Genomic DNA, 22748 nt, shown 5'->3' on the forward strand with positions numbered 1-22748 from the left:
TGGCACCCACCAGAGATCAGAAAATATTTCTTAAATCTAAGAGATCATTTTATTCAATAAACATTTGCCAGCCCCTAAAATACACCAGGCACTGAGAATGCATTAGTAAACATAGCATAATGGTCACATTATGATAATAATAATAATAGCTACCATTTACTGAGGGATTACTTTGAGTCGGGCATTGATAATAAGCACTTTATATGTATTAACTCATTTAACACTCAAAACAAACGAATGAGGTAGCTGCTATTATTAACCCCCATTTTACAAATGAGGAAACTAAGGCTCAGACAAAGAAGTTGCCCACAGTCACAAACGGCAGGTGGAATAGCCAGGATTTGAACCCAGGCAATCTGGCTCCTCAGGCATGCTCCTGATTTATTGACATGACACGTTGTGGGATCCTGAGTTGTCAGTAAGCTGTTTCATCATAACCCTGATCTTCTCTTTCCTAATGTTTATATACCTGTTCTAAAAGAGCTCGGCTAAAAATGGAATCAACCAAACCCAATATTTTTTAAGAACTTGGAGTCAGACACACAGTTTGAATTTCTGGTAGCACCATTCTTGAGCCCTGCAGGAGCCTCAGTTTCTTTAGGATCAGCAATACCTCATGGGCAGGTACCAGGGTTAGAAGAGTTAATATATGGAAATCACTTAGCACAGTACCTGGCCCACCCCACAAAATAGGAAGTGGACATTGCCTTGTGGAATAAAGTCAATGCACAGTGTTTGACGCAAGGTAGACCTCCAAATATTAGAAACATGCCAGTTCTCTTTCCCTCACCACATTCTCTGACCTTGAAACAGCACCTGCACTTCTCTGAAATAGTCCAACTGGGGCTGTTTACCAAGTCCTTAGAAAGCCTGGTTCCAGCTAGCCTTCAGAATGGATTAAGGGTTTTAGAGTTCCCTTTATTTCTCTTCCCACAGGATCAAAGGGTACAAGTGAGGGTGGAAAGTGGGGGAAGAATGAAAGAGGGAACAGGCCCCAAGTTTTGAACTGTCAGAAGAGCAACTGTGGTTCATTCTCAGCTCTGCTGAGCTCCAGGAGCAAGCCCCCATGTTCCGAGCTGCCTGTGCCCTTGAGAAATAAATACAAATGCCAGGAAGCAGCACACTTCAACCACTGCTAATCCCAGGCCACAAAACAAGCAGGAACTCCAGGGGACCCTGCAACGTGAAGAGTTTTCCCAAAATGTCAGCAAGTACACAGAGCAAGGAAGGAGGGGATAGTCCAGTGCAAATACATGATTAGGCTTCAGTACAGAAATAAAGGCTGGATGCATACACCAGCCCCCACCTCCATACCAAGCAGTGTTCCACCCGCAGCCTTGGCTCCACTGCCCTCTGGTGACCACACCAGAATCACCAGGCAGATTTTAACAGTTCCACCTGCTGGAAGGAATTCCTCTTAATATTCTCTCTCCAGTAAGAGGATCACAGGTCTTTGAGCCTTGGAGAAACCAGATTGCTTTTCTCCCTTCCTTAGCCACTGGCCTCATTCAGCGTCACCTCCACCTCCCCTTGTACTTCTGCAACAGTCTGGTATTAATAAAAATAATAAAACAACCTCCTACTGTTGAATGTTCACTGCAGAAACTGTGATGAGTGAGCACTTACGTACATTATTTCATGGGATTCTTAACACATTCTTTGGAAATGGGTAGTATCCCATTTACAAATGAGGAAACTGAGGCTCCCACAAGTGAGGTAAGATCAAGACTACATGGCTACCAATATGTGGAAAATTTGAAGTTTTAATCTAGTAGCACCCTGGGCCAAGCCCATATACATAACCAATTCAGTAGCCGCAGTAGCAGCACCTCCCTGGAAATGCTAAAAATTAATAAGGCCCTCAGCAATTTAATGAGACCCTGTCTCAAAATAGAAAAAAATTTTAAAAAGGACTGGGGATGTGGCTCAGGGTCCTTAAGTTAAATCCCCAGTATGAAAGAAAGAAAAGAAAAGAATTGTAACTCTCAGACTCTTGGTAGGGAGCTAAAAGCTCTGGGGATAGGACTGAGCACCATGTGCCTTAACAGGCCTTCCAGGAATTCAAGATGCAATGATGCTGCAGAGGCACTGTGCTGCTTCAAAGAACTCTCTCATTAGATCAGCAAGTCTCCACATGGCCCCAGGTGGTCTTCCTAAAACACTACTTGCAACTGTTTAAAGACCTTCAAAGCCCTCATGGAGACCTTGGGTTTACCTCCTTAGCACAGCAGGTAGGCCCCTTCAGAGCCTCAAAAGGCTTCTCCAGCCCTCCTGTCATCCCTCCCTTTCATCCAGGGGAAGCTGGGGTAGGAGGGGACAGAACTTAACTGATAGAGCATCTTCAGGGCTCTTCATAGTGTTCCCTTAGTATTGAGCATACAGGATGACACTTACTCCTCACCTGTGGGGAAATTCTACAATCCAGAACGGGGAGACTGAAGCTTACAGATGTACTTACATTCATGCAGCCCACAGCCTAGGAGGATCTGACAGTGCAGCCCAAGTGCTTCCAAGCCAAACAGGCCCAGGGTCCCACATCTAAGGGCTCTAATATCCAAATAGGCCAGGCTTCTTAATACAAATTCTAGTCAACCCAGCCAATACCAGCTGATTTCATCCAGAGTCTCATGGGCACATCTGTCTTGACTTCCTTCTGTGACCCTAATGTAGTGGGATAAGAGTGAGGAGAGGCCAAAGCCCTGAGAGGATCTTCAAGTAACCATGTCCAGAAAAGAAATGGGTTAGACCATGGTGGACGAGGAAGAAGCCTCTAAAAGCTTCAGTCAACACTCTCTTCAATACAAGACTGTTAAAGGCTACCTGCCTCTGCTGCCCAGGCTCCTTAACCACACCAGAACTTGATGATGCAAGCCTCCATGTCCTTGCTTAGACTGGCCCTTCTGCCTCAAACCTCCTATAAGGGCTGCCTGGAAGATTCCTACCCACTTTTCTAGGACAAAGTCCAATGTCTCCTCCAGGAAGCCTTCTTTCTCCACTCCCAGACACTCCTGTGTCATTTCTGACAATACTCACCTTTCTACAGGTTGAATAGCAGGGCCTAGGGCAGGAGTTTTCAGAGGAACTGGATGTTAGAATTCCCTGGGGAGTTTGGCTGGGGTGAGTCTGAGCATCTGACAGTTCTATTGTATACCTAGGGTCAAGAAAAACAAACCTGCTGAAGAGGACCTGGGTTTTGCAGCTGTGCATAGAGGTTTAGATCCTGCTCTCTGCCTCACAGCTATTGTCACTGAGTAGGAAAAGAACTTCTCTAAGCATGTTTCATATTCTGAGTTGGGGATTAAGCCACTTGTCTTTCTGGAACACTGTAATTAAATGAGTACTCTTCTTAACTCTCTTTATTCTAACTCCTTCTCTCCTCTTCCTCTTATAGCCCCCCAACTAAAACAAGTATTAACAACCTGGCTGACATTCTGCTCACATTGGTATCTCCTTTTCCATGCATTTATTTATTTAGCAAATGTTTACTTCAGTACTTGCGTGGGAGCACTGGGCATCATGCTAGAGACAGGGGATTCAGCAATGAATGTGTCAGATAACTTCCTCAGGACATATGGCAATTCAGTTGGGGAGACAGTCACAAAAAAAAAAATGAGTAGCTTCAATGGCAAGAACTATGAATAAAGTTCAAGTAGGTGAAAAGATATTAAGCTTTGGCACAAAGAGAGATTAGAAAGGACCACTCAAACACAAGAGTTTCAACTGGGCACAGTGGTGCACACCTATAATTCCAGCTACTTGGGAGGTTGAGGTGGGAGGATCACAAGTTCAAATCTAGCCTGGGCAACTTAGCGAGACCCTATTCTCAAAAAACAGAAAAGGGGTGGGGATGTAGTTCAGTGGTAGAGCACTTGCCTACAGTGTGCCAAGTCCTGGGTTCAATCCCAAAGACTGAGGGGAAAAAAGAAAAAAAAACAAAGAGCTTCTAAATTAAGACTAAATGCTGAAGAGAACACAGCCTGACCTCTCAGATGTAAGAAAGGTGCAATGAGAAGACAGTATTCTAAGCAAGGGAGAAATGTGATCTGACTTGCCCTTTTATGAAACTACTATCACACTGTTGTCACCATCTTCACACCAGGATGGGCCTCCTAGGACAGATACTGTTTCATCTTCACATTGTACCTCGGTGCTTCACTCGGGCCAGCACCAGACAGGTATTCAGGAAGGCGGAATGAATGAACCTTCTTGTCCCAAATGTGTTATTCACTTTTAGTTCACTAAGCTAAATTTTCCTCCTCTCTGGTTTCTGTCCATCAGTGTGGCACCTTTCCCACAAAAAGAAAGAATCCCAAAGTTGACAGTAAAATTCCTGAGACTCCTAAGCCTGTGTTACTGTTAAGCCACATCCAGATGAGGCTGAAACACTTGGAATTTGTGACCAAAATGCAAGGCATAAAACAGTGGAAAAAACAGGGGCTTCAAACTAAGGTACTGACCTTTGACCCTGGGCAAGTTCTCTAAACTTTTGGAACCTTAGTTTTCATCTGTAAAATGGGTAGTCTGATTCATTCTTCTTGACCGTGTACAATGCCTAGAAGAAAGCTCAATTTTTGGTCAATCCAAAGGTCAACAAAGAGGACAAGAGGGCCTTCTCTCTATATGCTAAGTAAAGCATTTCAGCTGCCATTTTGGAGGAGATGCAGTCCATCATAAATGTTCAATAAATGATCGTAGGCCTGACCATCTTCAACCCAAGCCCCACAGTGACATCTCATTTTAGGAGAGAAAATGTCTTCCAGTTGATTTTAATCTCCATTCAGGGTACAGTTATGACTAGGTACAAATTAGCCTGTGCCAGCCCAGATTTCCTTTGGTGCTCAAGGCCATCCTCAGATGTTCTCGAAGACTGATTGGCCTATCTGCACCATTCCTGACCTGCAACCCAGTAACATTATCAGAAAGGTAAGAGGAAACATGGGTTTACCAACTTGTTCTTGGGAGATCCATGGTGGCCTCCCAGATTCAGCTGTGGACCAGTGGTTCCAGGTGACTTTGTTACTACACTGCTGGTAGGGTGGGCATGTTTTCAGGCCTGTTTCTCCTAAATAGTAAAAGACTGAGATGATGGATGTCTTAAAATTCAACCATTCAAGGTTGGAGGTTAGCTAAGTGGTATAGCACTTACCTAAGATGTAAGGTCCTGCCTTCAAACCCCAGCACCACACACACACACAAACTCAATGACTTATGCAACTTTTGGCTCCATGCTAGCAATAATATCAAACTTAAAGCCAGGTGCAGTGGCACAGGCCTGTAACCCCAGCAGCTCGGGAGGCTGAGGTAAGAGGACCATGAGTTCAAAGTCAGCCTCAGCAAAAGCAAGGAGCTAAGCAACTCAGTGGGATTTGTGACCAAAGTGCAAGGCACTGTCTCTAAATACAAAATAGGGCTGTAGACATGGCTCAGTGGTCGAGTGTGATAGATAGAGATACAGCTCAGAGCATTTGCTTACCATGTGTGAGGCAAAATAAAAAAAGATAAGCAAAATCATGGAGATGAAGGAATTTGGTCAAATTCTCCCAGAATGAGGATTTGAACCCAGGTCTGTCCATCTCTTCCTACTCACCTCGCCACACTACCAGCCAGAGCTGGACACGCCTACCTCCGTTTCCCTCCAGCCCCCTCTCATTCTCCACCTCACCAACTTCTCCATCCCAGGACACTGAAACCTTGGCTTTACTGAAAGCTGCAGCACCCCTTCCCACAGGTCTCTGCCCATGTCCACATCCACCATATTCAAGACTTGCACTGAGCCCACTGCCCCTCATCCACTCCTTTCCTAGTAGCCGCAGCTAACAGGAGCTTTGCCCTCCTCCTCCTCTGGCACCCACTGGTGTGCAGTTCTGAGTTACGCTCTACTTGTCCCCATACACACACGCATCCATCATTGGCCCAAACTGACTGCCAGCAGAAAGCAGATCTAATATTTCTCCTCTACACACCCGCTGTGCCCAGGTGTGATGGATAAGTCTCCTGCTCCACGGCACCTACCCCTGGAATGATTAACGTGGCTTGCTCAGTTGTGGCAGGGGGAGCCCAGCAAGCTGATGGGCTGATGACAGGTCTCTGCAGCCAGTCCCTGTGCTCTCCATTAGAAACTGCTCCATCCTCACACCAGAGGAAGGGATTTATTAAGCATGTCCCGTGTGCCAGGTGGGATGCTAGACACTTCACAAATGCTGCATCTCATCTCGCTCTCCTCACAACCCATGGAGAAGGGAATTAATTATCCCCTCACCTTATTGATGAGAAAAGTGGGTTCAAATAAATCACTGCTAGAGCCAGGATTCAAATTTAGTTCTAGCCAAATATGAAGAAAATGGTATTTTCACTGTACCACTATCAGAGAGAGAGAGAAGGCAACATCTTTACCTTTAAAGGTATTCCTGAGTTTATAATGCATTCCATGTAAACCATCTCTCCTCCCTTGATTACTTTTTCATTTTATGGGCACTTTTCCTTCCAAAAAGGGTGGACATTTCAAGGTCCATTTTGTGACTAAAAACATTAGGTAGTAGAATACATCTCTGAAACAGGCAAGGTCTCAAGGGCATTACCTGCCACTATAAATTGAACCTATCCACATATCACATCACACTCCAGCTCCTCAAACACACACACACACACACACACACACACACACACAACCCTCTGGGGATGGCCTCTTCCCCCTCTCATACCCCACCTCAGTCTCCTTTGTCAAGGAGAGCTTGCATTGGGCTTAGCTATTCCCTCAACCCATCTGATTTTGGATCTTGCATCTGTCTCTGGCCGGGACTTCAGCTGCCACGTCTTATCCCAAAGTTGGTTAGGGTAAGAGTAACAACCCCCAGGCATACACATTGCTCAACATTTGGCATGGCTCAACCTGCCCTGGATCTCATGCCACACAAATGCCAGGACCTTGGCAGAAGAGATGACACTATGAAGTTCCTATTTCTTAGCCTGACTAGTAATTCCAATCAACACAGCAATGGGTTATAGGTACAGCAAATCCCACCACTATCCTCACCACTCACCTCTAGCCCACTAGTGTTTGATACAGCAACTGTACAATGTGCCGGGACTCAATGAATAATAAATGGCCAGCTGTGACTCTGAACAGCAGGCATCCTTCTAGCTCTGCAGATTAGTAAATCACTCAAACTATGGAGGGCTCTTGGTCTGGAACACGTGATGTCATTTCCCCAGGATGGACCCAACTTTGAAACTTCACAGCCAAGGCAGAGATGGTGTTATCAAGAGCTTGACAGTCTGCAAAGGCTGCCGTAAGTTGGAGCTCTTTCCTCACAGAGGAGTGTTGTCTATCGCTACAAGTGTCCCCCTAGTTATAAGTAAAAAACAAAAACAAAACAAAAAAACCCTCTACATGTTTAAATGGTGGAAGATTGATTGGTCTATCTGCACCATTGATGAAGATCATTACCGAAACTCAGAACACAAAAAAATTAAAAAAAAATAAAAAAAAGATTACGGCCAAACCCTTAGTATCAGTTTCCAATGCTAAGAGGAATATTTAAACACAGCAGCAACCACAATAAAGGCAGATCACTGCAAAAACAAGAAAAATACACCAAGAATAACACTGAGCTTTTGAAATAATGAAATAGTAAGCTTGTTTGCAACTGAAAAGTCATTCTTCAGGTTAGGTGGGTGACAAAGGTTGTTTGGGGGACTGAAAGAAACACTACTGAACCTCAAGACCAGTTTCAACCAATCATTCATCAATCTGGGCCATTAGTCAACTTCTCAGAACCAAGGTTTACTCATCTGTGAAATGGGAATGGTAATACCTGCAAAAAAAGGGTAGCCCATTGCAATGGAAGGCATATGGGCCATTAAGCAAACCTAATTCTGAAAATGGCCATACAAGCAACATTCACTTACTCAAATTCCCTGGGGTAGTAAATGGTAAAAATATCCAACTCGGAAGGCTGTTATAAAAACTAAACGACTGGGCATGGTGGTGGTGCACGCCTATAATCCCAGCAACTCAGGAGGCTGAGGCAGGAGGATCACAAGTTCAACACCAAAGTTAGCAATTTAGCAAGGCCCTAAGCAACTTAGCAAGACACTGCCTCAAAATAAATAAAAATTTAAAAGGCTGAGGATGTAGCTTAGTGTTAAAGTAACTCTGAGTTCAATCTCCAGTTCCAAAAAACCAAACATAAAACAAAAAACTGAATAACTGAAGTAAAGTGCTCGTTACAGTACTAGACACGAAGGGAATGCCTAATAACTAAAAATGTCTATTAAGACTTACTGTTTATAATAGCACTCAACATGGTACTGGGCACGTTGCCTAATGTATCTTGTCATACTTGATTTGTGTACCCTTCAAGGATTATATAAAGAAAGATAAACATGTTTTTATATATAATATGGACACAGGAAAACCTCAGAAGGCTATCCACTGAAAAGCTAATAATGGTTATCTCTTGGTGCCAGGAATAATTTTTCTTTTTACCTACTTTTCCCAAAATTCCTTACAAACATTTACTAAGGCACATTTCTATTTTTTATTATTATTGACAAAAAAATTAAGATACAATGAAAAATCAAAATATCATTCATAGGTAACAAGTCCCTGCATGAGCCACTTCTCTTAGAGGTAAGAGGTTTTGCTTTCCATGAGGAGCCGGCATGTTCTTCTTTTTAACAATATTTACATATTTCTATTTAATTTCCCGTCATAACTTTCTGTTCTAATTTACATTTGTCTTATTCTGATTTTGTCTTTCTCGTTTATATATATATTTTTTTTAAAGCTAGAGAGAGAGAGGGAGGGAGAGAGAGAGAGAGGGAGGGGGGGAGAGAGAGAGAGAGAGAATTTTTAATATTTATTTTTTAGTTTTCGGCGGACACAACATCTTTGTTTGTATGTGGTGCTGAGGATCGAACCCGGGCCGCACGCATGCCAGGCGAGCGCAATACCGCTTGAGCCACATCCCCAGCCCTCGTTTATATTTTATAACTTTTCTCAGTGTTTGTCATAATTTATCTACAAATCCTGTGTATACTGAAGCCAGGCCCACACACACATTCACAGAAACCACTGATGACTTCTAAGGGTTGCTGTAGCCCATGCACTAAATGCTTTGTTCCTTTATTTCAGGTTCTTTGGTTAGGTCATTAAACAGAACTATACCATTTAAACTCTATTTCTCAGATTATAAAAGAAAATACAAACAGCAATATCTCCCTTTAACAATAATACATATCTATAAAAGTCCCAAAACCCCATAATAAAAAGTCAGTTTTGTTAAATGCTCAATTCACAAAACTATACATATATATATTTCTTTCTTAATCATTAAAAAGCCTCCATCCCCATCCCACCCTCTCTCCAAACTAGGCATCAAGCTCAACAAAGTCTGCCACATATCTAAAATCAGGGAAGACAGGAGGTCCCACAGTGCAAAGTCCTCCTTAGCCAACTGATACTGGGGGGGGGGGAATGGAAAAGCTAACATAAAACATGGGAAGGGAACTGGAACCGGCAGCTTCACAAAAGACTTTTATAATTTTTAGCAATTTACAAAAATTTAGGGTATCCATCAAGTCCAGGAGAACAGGCCAAACTACATGGTGTCTCTGCGGGGCTTCCTCTCCTTACGTCAGGTCCTCCTCTCAGGAATCATTAGGAAGCCCAAACAACTTCACAGTCCCAGCTTCTCGGCTGCTGTCATATTTGCCATCTTTGTCATCACAGGCAAATGCAAGCAGAGGCCTTTTGGGGTGCCAAGCCACAGTGAAGGTTGGGGACTCACACTGCACCTCCCATAGTTTGTCTCCTACAGAAATCAACATAGAAAAACAAATCAATTTAATTAAGTACTCACCTCTATAAATTCATGCAATCCACTTAACAATCCTGAGATAGGTATAATTATTACCCCATTTTATAGAGAACACTGAGACAGATACATATGGGTCACAAGCCAGTAGGTGGCAGAGCAGAGTCTAAACACAAGAAGGTTAAGCTGAGTACTCTGAACCTCTATTCTATACTACCTGGAAAAAAAAGTAACAGCTGCTACTATTTGTTGAGCACCCATTAAGTATCAAATGGTTTATATTTTATTGAATACCAAGAACAGCCCAATAAGGCAGTTAACAACTTTAAGGCCCATTTTATTTAAAAAAAAAAAAAAAAAAAAAAGTAACTTAACAAAATCACACTTCAAGGAAAAAGCAGAGACAGCATATGAGGTCAGTCTGTCTCCAAAGAAACAGATCTACTAAACCATAATGCCTTGCAAACAGACCTTTTTCCCCAAGTCTTTTTTTCCCCAATTTGTCAAAATTATACATGAAATCTGACATTCTTTAGCTGTGCTAAACTTTTTTTCAATCTCAGTTAAGATTATATAATAAAATACCTACAGTGTGATACTAATGTAAAGATACAGGATACAGTGAATTATACATTTCAAATAGGTCAACTATATGGTATACAAATTATATCAAAGCTATTAAATAGAAATATTTATATTCATACATTGTGTATGTATGAATTAATTTTTTAAGTAATTCTATTTCAGGGACAATTCACATTTTTCCTCACAGAAACCATTCTTCATGATGATATGATCTAACATTTACAGCTATATGTCTGAGCAAATTTCCAAGTTATAAGAACATAAAAAAAAATGTTTCTGAAGCTACTACACCTCTTTCACTTCTCTTGGGCCATTAATTCCATGTTATCTGTTGTGGATTGGTTAAGATAACAAACACAGTTTTAAAAAAAAAAACAAGTAGACCCTAGAGGGCTTCTAAAATGTTTTCCAAATAACCATGTAGCTTTATAAATTTAACACCCTGGTCTTATTGGAAAGTTTAATCATTGAAAGATACATACCATGCTGACTATATGAGACTGGCATTACCATTCCAGACCACCAAAGATGAAGTAGACTGATGCAGTATATGGTATTGAGGAGCTGAAATAACTGGACTATATTAAAATGAAGTTCTGTTTTATTATGCTACCAGAAAAAAAACTACTTCTTATTTTAACTTTAACCATTAAAATACACAGAATATAAAATTGTATCTAAAATGTTATTTGCTCCTATAACACACCAAAAAAAAAATATATATATACTGTGTGGGACAGACTAGAAAGAAATACACAAAAATGTTATGGAACTATGGGTGACTTTTACTTGCTTCTTTATATTTCGAGCATTTTCCAAATATTTTATAATAAGCACATTATTACTCTTAAAGCACAAATGAAGATGCATTACCATATAAAATTCAAACAATGCAAGGGAACAGAGCATAGAGCAGTGCCTTACAGAAACATCTGCAATGGAAACATCCTCTTCTGCACTGTCCAATATGGTAGCTTCAAGCCACATGCAGCTACTGAGTCCATGAAATGAAATGTGCCTAGAGTAACTGAGGGACTGAAATTTTTATTTATTTTAATTTTAGTGATATTAAATCACCGATGTAAGTTTAAATTTATCCTTTTTCTCTATCATGTGGCCTTCTCCCAATCTTCTACATCTGATATAGTTTTTATAAAAAGTTCTTTTACAATGAAGTTTTAGTTTTATTACCTAAACAGAAACACAACCCATGAAGAGTCTGGTTACTTGCTTTGTTCATTCAACCATATGATCTGCAGACCTGCCATCTGAGCACATACAGACCTAGCTCTTCCTCTTAGCACAGTAATATGGTGTATTAACTTAACTGATCCCCTAAAGTAACTTTAGGTATTCTCATTTATGCACAAAACAATGCTATCAATAATGTAATCATACTTTATTTTGATAATCACCTTGCTTTTAAATTTTTAAACTAGGTTATAAAGAAAATTAAAAATACGTATGTTAAAAATATTTGATAAGGGCTGCAGTTGTGGCTCAGTGGTAAAGCACTTGCCTAGCATGTGTGAGGCACTGGGTTCAATCCTCAGCACCACATAAAAAATAAATAAAATAAAGGTCTATCAACAACTAAAAAAACTTTTTTAAAAAAGAGAAATTTGCACAAAGATGGCATGGGAAAAACACATATCCATGCACTACTGCTAAGAGTAAACACTGAAGTAACCTTTCTGCAAGGTGTCTTGTGATAAGCTTGAATTCAGCAATACAATTTTAATGGTTTACCCAAAAGGATGATCACATATGTAAAACGAAGTACTTAATTTAAGAAGTACAAAGATTACAAGCCACTTAGTAGTTGGGAATAATTAGTATATTCTGATACATTCAGTGGAGTTCTAAATCCCTTTAAAAGTGACGAGGGTAAGCTCAGGAGCTATTGTCATGAGAAGTTTTAAAATACTGTGAGGGAGATGAGCAGGTTACAGAGCAAGCAGCAGGAAAGTAACACCACATCACAGGAACACAGGATTACGTAAAAGATATGTAGGGCTGCACAATGCACACCACAATGTTATTAACAGGTATTCTTTAAATAGTAGAATCTCAAGGTTTCTTTTTCTGTTTTCTTCAGGGGGAAATGAAAGGGGGAATTCTACATAGTTTGGATTCTTTTTGGAGGTGGGATAGAGTGGAGGTAGACAGATTCCTGTTAAATTACCTGTCTCAGTACTGTAGGCATGCACCACCAAACCTGGCTATAATGAAAGAAGAGAGAGGGGAAGGGAGTGAGGAAAGAAGGAAGGAAGGAAGACACATTAAAAAATAAATCTAGGGGCTGGGATTGTGGCTTAGTGGTAGAGCGCTCGCCTAGCACGGGCAGGACCCGGGTTCGATCCTCAGCACCACATAAAAATAAAGGCATTGTGTTGTGTTCATCTACACCTAAAAAATAAATATTAAAAATAAATAAATAAATCTAGCCAGGTGCCGTGGCACACACCTAGAATCACAGTTACTTGGGGACTAAGGTTAAGGAAGGAAGATCACAAGTTTGAGGCCAGCCTCTTCAACTTAGCAAGACCCTTTCTCAAAATAAAAAATGAAAAGGGCTGGAGATATAGCTCAGTGCTACCGTGCCCCTGGGTTCATTCTCTAGTACAGGAGCAGGGGAACCATAAGAAAATTATATTGTACAATGAATTTTTCCCCCGTTTTTTTATTTTCAACTTCTGTTTTGTTTAAAGAAAAGAAGCCTTGATAATTCCTTAAATTTAAAACAAAGTTTTTTCAAGTTATATAGAAACTAAAGACAGAAATATATGGTAATATTAAAAAAAAAAGGAGCGGGAGTTATATTCAGATGATGGGATCACAGATCATATTTTTCTTCTTCCTGACCTCTTTCTACTTTAAAAAAAAAAAATATTCTTTACAGTGGAAGAATTAAAAGTTAAAAAAATGTAAAATATTCTCCTAAATTATTTTCCGTCAGGTCTGCCACTTTCTTATCTAACCTTTTACTCTTTTATTACCTGGCAATGAAGTCATAACATAAACAAACTTGTCTCAAGGAGACAGTTTCATTTAAGATAACACTGGTGAAGCAGTAACGTGCAGAGCTAAAAACACATAACAAAAGAAGGCCTGAAATCCAGGGACGAAAGACAGAAAAAGATTCTCATGAAGTTACCTGTCTCTACTTCAGCTATGTCTATAAAATGATCCTCCGATGCTGATGCCAGCATTTTCCCGTCATGGCTAAAACTGAGGGTCCTCACAGGCCAATCCAGCCTATAAAGGGGGATGGAGAAAGACATGAGAATTACCAAAAAGAAGATAGTACAGTTTTACCCAGGATGCAATAAAATTTAGTCACCCCAAAGGAATGATGACTAAGTCGTTTACCTGGAAAAGCACCGTACACATACTAACTCATCCACATCCCAGAGGCTAACCAAAGCATCTGCACTTCCTGTGGCAAAGTATTTCCCCATGGGGTCAAATTTGATACAGATGCAATTGGAAGGATGGGCGTTGATGGACTGCACAGGCTTCAGTTCCGGGTAGCTGAGAAACATGATAGAAAGCAATCATTCTGCAGAAGAGGATTGTGATGCTAAGACAATGACAGGCAACACTGAAAGGAAAAAACCTACACAACAATACCCAAAAGTGCAATTCAAGAAACTTTCCTGAAATAAAGTATTCAAGCTACATATTGAAAGAGCACAACACATACCTGAGAATATAAACCCAACAACCCAACACCTAGACACATACTAGTAAAATTATTGGACTTAAATTATCATCGGACTCTGACAGCAACATTTTATGTGAAAAGAAAATGGAGTAGTATATTTAAGATAAACAGCAAGAATTTATGAATCAAGGATTTTTACATCCAGCAAAACTACCAAATATAAAGAATACCAAAAAAATTTAATAAAGTATCTAAAAGTTTTATAAGTATAAATAAGTTATAAAAAGAACTACAGGAATAATGTTCCCAGGAACCCTTCCTGATTCATCTTATTTAAGACAAGGTCATACTATGTTGCCCAGGCTGGCTTTGAACTCATGGGCTAAATGATTCTCCTGGCTCAGTTTCCTTAGTATCTGAGACTACAGGTGTGCGCCATCATGCCTAGCTTGAGAAAGAGCTTTGACAATCAAACTGACTACACACTTAAGAGCACACAAACTAATAGGAACATTAAAGATACAGGTTCTTATGAAACTACATATGGTTAAAAGGGTATAATATATAATAGCTATATATTCTGACTATATATGGTATTACTTCTTAAGTGAGGGAAAAATAAGGAAAATACATGCAAAAATTATGCAAAAAATATAATTTCTTTTTACCATTTTAAGTAAATCAACTTGGTGATAGTGGTTAGATAGTATTTAACATGTAATAAAGGCAAAAAGTAACAATAGGATATACTACTTTTATTATCCCCTGTGTCCTTAAAAACCAAAAGTTTGGAAAGAAACCAAATTTGGAAAGAGATGTAAAAATTTGTCATCCTTGGGCTGGGGTTGTGGCTCAGTGGTACAGTGCTCACCTAGCGCGTGCAAGGCCATGGGTTCAATCTTCAGCACCACATAAAAATAAATAAATAAAGGTATTGTGTCCAACTACAACTAAAAAATAAATATTTTTTTAAAAAAAATTGTCATCCTAAATTTTAATTGGAAGTTATTAGCCTGAATTTACAAAGTATTTTATCTTTAAAATATATAGATATATTTCCTACCTCTGTTCACAAGAAAGGTTCAGAAACATTGATCAATCTAGCAGCAATGGAAATTCCAAGCTAATTTCTTTTTTTCTTTTTTAAAAATATTTATTTACTTATTTTACAGAACACATTTTGACATACTGTATACAAATGGAACACAATTTCTAATTTCTCTGGTTGTACATGGTGCAGAGTCACTCCAATAGTGTATCATTTCTCTAAAAATAATTTAGAGCTGCTTAGAGGATTTTCTGACTAAAGGTCTGAAGCAAAAACATACAAGATGAACCTAGAACATCTTATCCTATCAGAGAGGAAGAAACATAAGACTACTAGGATTATATCTAAAAAAGAACTCAGAAATCAACTTGAGGAGACTCCCATTGGCCAAAGATAAGATAATTTGAGCTTTAATAAGGATAATAATTATAATAGAGTAAAACACATTCCACTGTGTTTAAATACAAGTATATAATGATTATTTTTTTAAAAAATCCTAACTAGTTGTCATGTTTGAAAGTGATAGAGAACAAATTCATTATCTGATAACTAAAAAATAAATTATCCTGCCTTTCCTAAATGAACTATATCATTGGATAACCAAATAGTAGATAAAAGAATGTACTGCTTCATAAAAGTACTCTAACACATAAACATATGGAACCAGCAGATCTAGATTGGGACTCTCTACAGATTAACAGTACAATTGCTAAATTGTAAAGGAAAAGAAGGGGATAGAGTCTAACCCAATGTCATAAGACATTGTATTTTTTTAAATGAGCAAAACTACAGTATCTAGGATGCACTAGATTAAACGAAAAAGAAACACTATAAAAGTCAAGGAGTATTTGCTTTTGAGGGAGAGAGTTGTGATTAGGACAAAACACACATATGGACTTATGGGGTGGCAGAAAAGTACTATTTCTCAACCTAGGTGAGGTTACTTAAACATTAAGCAGATGTTCATTAAGCTAAACATGTATCATATACAACTTCAATATCTTTGTTTTATAATAAATAAGATTCTTTTAAAAAGTATAGAATACTCATTGGCTACAAAATAAAATCTAAGTTAACAGGCATAACTACTAGATTATAAAAGTACCACCAGTGCCCAGGCTTCTTATAATCTAGTCCCAAATTATATTTCAATTTTATATAACTTTTATCATGCCCTCTCTCCTTATACTCCTCAACAACCCTGACCTAACTACTCTCCAAATAAGTCACACTTATTCACAACGGTTTTGTCTACTGTTTTGCTATTCTTAAAATTATATTCACCTTTTAAGATCAATCTGAGGAACTCTCTTTTGACCCCTACAATGAATGTGTTCTTTCCTTGGGGTTCCAGGGCAAACTCCGGGCCTCTCAATCACAGAACCTATCTCACTCTACCTAATATTGCTCACCAGGATAACAGTAAGGACAGACTCAAACAGACCTGAATTTCAATTCATTCATTTACAGAACAAATATTTACTGGGATCCTACAATTATTACAGGTACTAACCTAAGATATTGGCAATTCAATGATAAACAAGGCAAACACAGTCCCTGCCATAGTAGAATTTACAGTGTAATGAGAGATATAGACAAGTAAATATGCAATTACATTTCATGCAATTCTAACCTTCCTCGAACTTTGGAAAATAGGAAGAACGGAGATAGCATCACCAGAGGGAAAGTGACATTTAAGCTGAAACTTTAAGCATACAAATTAGTCATATGTCAAAATGCATGCAGTTCTAGTGCTCATTAGCTGACTAGTGACTTAACCTCTCTGAACCTCAGATCCTCATCTGACAAATAGGAAGCATACACTCAAACCCCTGGATTTCTGAGAACTCAGTGAAATGTAAAGTAACTGGCTCAAATGTGCCTAACAGAAATTATGATTTTTTTAAATTACTATTTGCCTTTTAAGTTCTTCAGGACAGAGTCATGTCTAACTCATCTCTGTATATGCCATAGCACCCAGCACACAGATATCCTAGTCAGCAGGACACTGGCAGCACACACCTATAATCCAGCTACTCAGGAAACTAAGGCAGGAGGACTGCAACTTAGCAAGATCACAGTTCAAAACAAAAAGGGCTATAGATTGCAGGGAGCTGCCACGTAGGAGCTGGGCGCCCCCTAGCTTTGAGTGATGGAAATGCAGAGACTGGCTTCCCTGACCCAGAAGCAGGTGGACCCCATCTCAGCTCTGCAAAGAAGCACAGCTTTGGGAGTGGGGGCTACCCAATGGGAGTGGGCTGCCCCTTGTAACATTACCCCTCTGCCTTATATGGATGGAATGTTCTTTCAAACAGCCTCCCTCAATAAAACCAGGGTTTGAGGCATGCCCCTCTCTCTTTCTTGCCTGCCTTGCCCACTTTGTGGGAGCTGTGTCAGAGGAGCCATCACAGAACCCAAAGCAAAAGGTATTTCCTGTGTCTCTGTGTGATTATTTCATGCCAGCCCAGTTCACCTGGAGTGACCCTGACTGATTTAGTCATGTGTCCTGACAAGAGACATAGCTCAATAGTAAAGCAACCCTGGGTTCAATTCCCAGTACCAACAGAGAAAAAGAGATGACAGTTCCCACAAGAGAGAGGCTACTCACCTGAGGATGTTGATACAACCATTGCCATTTGTCAGGAAGAACATATTATTGTCATTGTTCCAGGAGATTTCATTGACCTCAAACTTGAACTGCTCTTCTGCTTTGGAACGGTGTGTCTTGGCATCAATAAAGGTCACGACATCATCCTTGTTGCCTACAGCAATGGTCTGCCCATCAGGACTCCAGCAGATATTAATGTTCTCCCCTGGGAACCCAGATATAATCAGCAAATCACCTGTTTGCCCATAATCCTCCAGAAGTTTATTTGCTATCCTAGAAAGAAGACCAGAACTATCTTCAGAGCTCATTCATTAAAAGTTCTAGTCAATAGAAGGGGAACTAGTACTCCAGCACATTCATTTATAAAATTCCCCATTTGGTCTTCACAAGTACACATTATATCCTCTTAGGTAAACTTTATATCCACAGATTTAAAAAGAAAAAGAAAAAAAAAAAAAAAAGGACAAGAAGAAGATGAGCCAAAATGTCAAAGCCATAAAGTCACAGAGCCAAGATTTAAACCCAGATTTAACACCAAGATTCTCATTCTTCCACCAGCATTTCTCAAACTCTACTCACATACCTCCTCCCCAATTTCTATCCTGTCAATGTAACAATTATACTTTTCTTTATTAAAGATTTTTTTCTCAAAATTGACACAAAAAGTTCCTTAAATAAGTTTAGCTTCAATTGAACAACAAATTCTATGAGCTAGTTCTTTTCTTCTATTAGGCATTAAAATATATATATAACTGATTTTTAACATTCATCCATGTACCACCTAAATCACTCATGCATCAGCAGTTAAGTACTTGGGGAAAGCATTAATTGTATCACTTTACTTCCTCCAAGTAAGTCTTATTCAAAAAAATCCAATAATCCACTACTGAAAATATAAATTAAAAATTTCAATTTTATCAATTCTAAAATTCAAGTTTTTTCACATTTTAATTTCTATGATGTATTTTTAAATGGATAAAGATGAATTCCAAACTTTTGGGTATATCATGGTTATCAGGCAACTTTCCTCCCTAATGGTACATACAATATTGAAGCATTTTACAATCAATGACATCTTTTAAACTTTAATTTCTTTTTTTTTTTTCTTGAGAGAGAGAGACTTATTTAGTTAGTTAGTTAGTTTTCGGGGGACACAACATCTTTGTTTGTATGTGGTGCTGAGGATCGAACCCAGGCCGCACGCATGCCAGGCGAGCACTCTACCGCTTGAGCCACATCCCCAGCCCAATCAATGACATCTTAAGTGTTAATTATGATAAATGACCTCAAGATTGACTGGATAATATCTGATAAGAACATGGCCTATAAACATGCTATATAACATTCTGGTTATTTTCTTCCACACCACGAAGACTATCCAAGCTTCAGCCATTCTAATCTACTTGAATTTCCCAAAGTCTCCATGCGTTTGCATATGCCATTCCCTCCTAAGACTGCCCCTCCTACTCCTTACCCACTGCATCTTGACCACCAAATTATTTTGGTTACTCAAAAAGAGTGCTCAAATTCTGTATGTTCCCAGGTATACATATAAATTTCTAACCTGGGTATCCATCTTGTAGAAGTCTCCATGAACTATGTCATTTTTATGCATATATCTCTCTCCACATTAAACCACAAGGTTCTAGAGGACTGTCTTATTCAGCTCAGGATTTCCCACACCTTGCAGAGCACTAAAGCTCATATTCCATAAATAATTGCTGAATTAATACAAGAAGCTTATCTTCCCAATGCACACTTTGAATAGTCACCTTTAGTGTTTACAGTGGCAATGCATTTTGTAGTCCTCACATCCCAGATGCGAATGGTTTTATCGCCAGATGCAGTGACAAAGAGGTCAGGATTACTGGGATGCCAACACAGCTGGTCCACGCTATCCCCATGTCCCCGATAGTTGTTTTCTTTGACCTGAAAGGAAAGAATCCAGGTGACGCTTCATGATGTATTGCCTCTACATGAAACATAAGTGTATTCGACTGAAAGTATCTTGGGACAAAGACGATCTAGATAACTCGAAAGTATCCAGTCCTTCCAAGTCCTTTCTTCAGAACTCTCTTCAATAGCCTCCCTTCCCTCCACTTTAATCACTCTGAACTGTTCTGAGGTTCCACATCTGAGTTCCCTTCTTTCTGGTTTTCAACCACTACTCTAGCACCAACATCCCAATTCACCTGCCCGTTCCCAAAGAACTTCAAAAAGGTCTCCTCAACCCCACAGGGACTCCATCAACCCAAGAGAACCTAGCCACTCCTCATTACCATTGGATTCCTTCGAACGGCTCCCCTGTGACTTTAAAATCTAGGACCCTCACCACCCCCTATTCTCATCCATCCTGCTCAACACCAGTCTTCATCCTCACCCCCCTCATCAACACACCTCCTTTCTACCACACTCGCTACACACACTTCCCCTCAACATCAGTCTTCCTCTTATCTGCCCCATCCCGCCCCCACCCCCGCGTCCTTACCCCTTGGCGACCTATCCCGTCCACACTCCCAACTCCCATTTCTCCTCACCCCACACCCTTCCTCCCAGTGCTCAAATCGATCTCCATTCCACTCCTCTGCCCTCCAACCCTCATTGTCTCCCTCACCGCTCCTCACTCCACCACAGCCCCTCTCCCAGGCCAGGGCCGGGCGCCGGTAACTCACCAAACGGTCCTTCTCCAGCAAGAAGACACTGGCCGTCTTGTCAAAGGATCCGGAGGCTAAGCGACGCCCGTCGCAGCTCCAGGCCACCGAGTGCACCTTGGCACTATGCGCCGGGAACTCGCGCGTCTTGCTGTGGCCCCGGAACAGCTCTTGCATCCCGAGCACGTAGCGCGACGGGCCACTGCTCACGGAGCACCAGGGGGCCATCGCACCAGGGCCACTCTGACCCAGCGCCGAGGGTCCCATGGCTGCCGCGGGCACCGCCATGACGGTGTTTCAGAGGGTTAACCAGCCGCCAGCCTGGGAGCAATCAGTCCTGGCGCCGCCGCCTCACGCATGCGCTTGGAAGAGCGTCCGCCCTTCTGCGCAGGCGCACGGTGGCCTTTCCCCCCCCCCAAGGGACTACAAATCCCGGCATGCAACGTGCTTCCCGCCTCTGCTCTTTCAAATTAGCATAGATTTTGGGCTCTCAATTTACGCCACGCTGAATGTTTCAGCCTGCTTTTATTGCCCTTATTTCTCCCTTACTTACTCTTTGATAGATATACTTGAATCCCTGTTTAATCTAGGAAGGGAACCAACGCAAACCTTCCAGTTTCTTTTTTTTAATTTTTTTTATTAGTTACACACGACAGTACAATGATCTTGACATATCATACATTTGAATCAAATGGGGTATAATTTCTCATTTTTCTGAGTGTACAGGTTGCAGAATCACATTGGTCATACAGTCACATATATGCATACAGCAATACTAGTGTCTATTTTTATCAGTAAAATGTCTTACTTCTAGAGTTGTTTCCCACCCCCGCCACCGAACACTCCCTCCCTAGGAGCAGAAAGTTTGGACTTACTAGAGGACCTGAGTAGGATAGAAGAAATAAGAAAAGTTTGAAGAAAACCAACGGGAGACTGGGGACATAGCTCAATTGGTAGTGTGCTTATTTGCATGTACAAAGCCCTGTGTTCAATCTCCAACACTGCCAAGAAAAGAAACAGGGATGGGGAAAAAATTGTAACTTTAAATCTAAGATGCTTTATGTACATCCTCACTTTACTGTTTTCTCCGAATTCCTAAAAGCCTTGTAAATCTTAAAAGTATTGTTGAGTCTACATGATAAATTCCCACATAGGTTGCAAGTTTACATGATTTTTTTTTTTTAGAGACAGGGTCTCACTGAGTTGTTTGGCGGTTGGCTTTGATCTTGTGATTCTCCTGTCTCAGTCTCCAAAGCCGCTAGAATTACAAGCGTGTGCCTTGGCGCCCGGCTTTACACTATTTTTTTTTTTAAGCCTAATGGGAAAATATTGTTAAAGATTTATAGGTATAGTCCAAATGCTATGTATTAACTAGATGAAATCAACCTAGAGATCCTGAAATAACCAACTATCCTGTGCTTTCTGATTAAGAGAATTGAAATTGATACTAAAAACTCAGTCCTTGTCCCATTGCCAATCCAACAACAAGGACAAGATTTTGAGAAAAAGGAAAAGCTTTATTGTTTTGCTTGGGAAAGAGAAACACAGGGACTCCTGTCCAGATGCTGTGATTCTCCCTGCCAGGGGGAACATGGAGGCTTTTAAAAGAGGAACATAAGGTCTGGGATACAAATATTATCAGTAAATATAATTAGTGTCCATCAGTGTCCTTGAGAAAGCCATTACTCCAGTTCCTGGGTTTGGAGTTTCTTTTTTCTTGTGGGCAGTAACACTCTTCCAGCAGTGAAGGACATGATAGATGCTCAGCCTGGGACAAGAAAAATGTTAGCTTTATCTCACCCACTGTTAGGGAGGAGAAAGGGAGGAAGAAGAAGAAGGGAGAAGGGAATGTAATTTTTAAAATAAGCCATTTGCAGTGGAGCAGCAAGGTTTGTACTCAAAGCATAAAATGGACTTCCGTTATGAGTTCACCAGATGATGTGATGTGATTTTATCTCTACATACTTCTCATGTTCACTAATTACAAAGTTTCTTTTATTTATTTATTTTTAATATTTATTTTTTAGTTTTCAGTGGACACAACATCTTTGTTTGTATGTGGTGCTGAGGATTGAACCCGGGCCACACGCATGCCAGGCAAGCACGCTACCGCTTGAGCCACATCCCCAGCCCACAAAGTTTCTTTTAAAAGGAAGGGTGCATCCCAAAAGTGCATCTCACTCTCCAGCACCACACTCCATCCTTGGAGTGCACATTCTGCTCTGTTGCTTGCTTTCCTTAATAAATCCCCTTGCTTTCCCAAATAAATCTTCATTTTTGCCTCGTTGGATACATCCCCAAATTCCTTTCTGCAACACAAGTCACGAACCTGCCAGGGCTGAGTTAAGGTGTCTTTCTTCCTTCAGAGGGA

At 40.4% G+C, this 22748-nt stretch overlaps 1 protein-coding gene across 3 annotated transcripts; it reads right to left on the reverse strand.

The window, feature by feature from the left end:
• Nucleotides 1–9093: 9093 nt before the first annotated feature.
• Thoc3 (THO complex 3) lies at nt 9094–20768 on the reverse strand. Of its 3 annotated transcripts, none has more exons than XM_015488496.2 (7): nt 20399–20768; nt 19499–19655; nt 17727–17931; nt 13776–13937; nt 13561–13661; nt 10886–10981; nt 9094–9815 (listed from the first exon to the last, which is right to left on the reverse strand). In XM_015488496.2, the coding sequence occupies exons 1-7, from the start codon at nt 20663–20665 to the stop codon at nt 9652–9654; spliced, it is 1152 nt and encodes a 383-aa protein (XP_015343982.1). In that variant the 5' UTR covers nt 20666–20768; the 3' UTR covers nt 9094–9651. The 3 variants fall into 3 exon arrangements, with proteins under 3 accessions (XP_015343982.1, XP_015343983.1, XP_048647980.1); XM_048792023.1 differs by having other exon boundaries at nt 9725–9815; nt 10886–10967; XM_015488497.2 differs by lacking the exon at nt 10886–10981.
• Nucleotides 20769–22748: the final 1980 nt, after the last annotated feature.

The sequence above is a fragment of the Marmota marmota genome, unplaced genomic scaffold (genome assembly GCF_001458135.2).
Source record: "Marmota marmota marmota unplaced genomic scaffold, marMar, whole genome shotgun sequence".
Classification (NCBI taxonomy): Eukaryota; Metazoa; Chordata; class Mammalia; order Rodentia; family Sciuridae; genus Marmota; species Marmota marmota.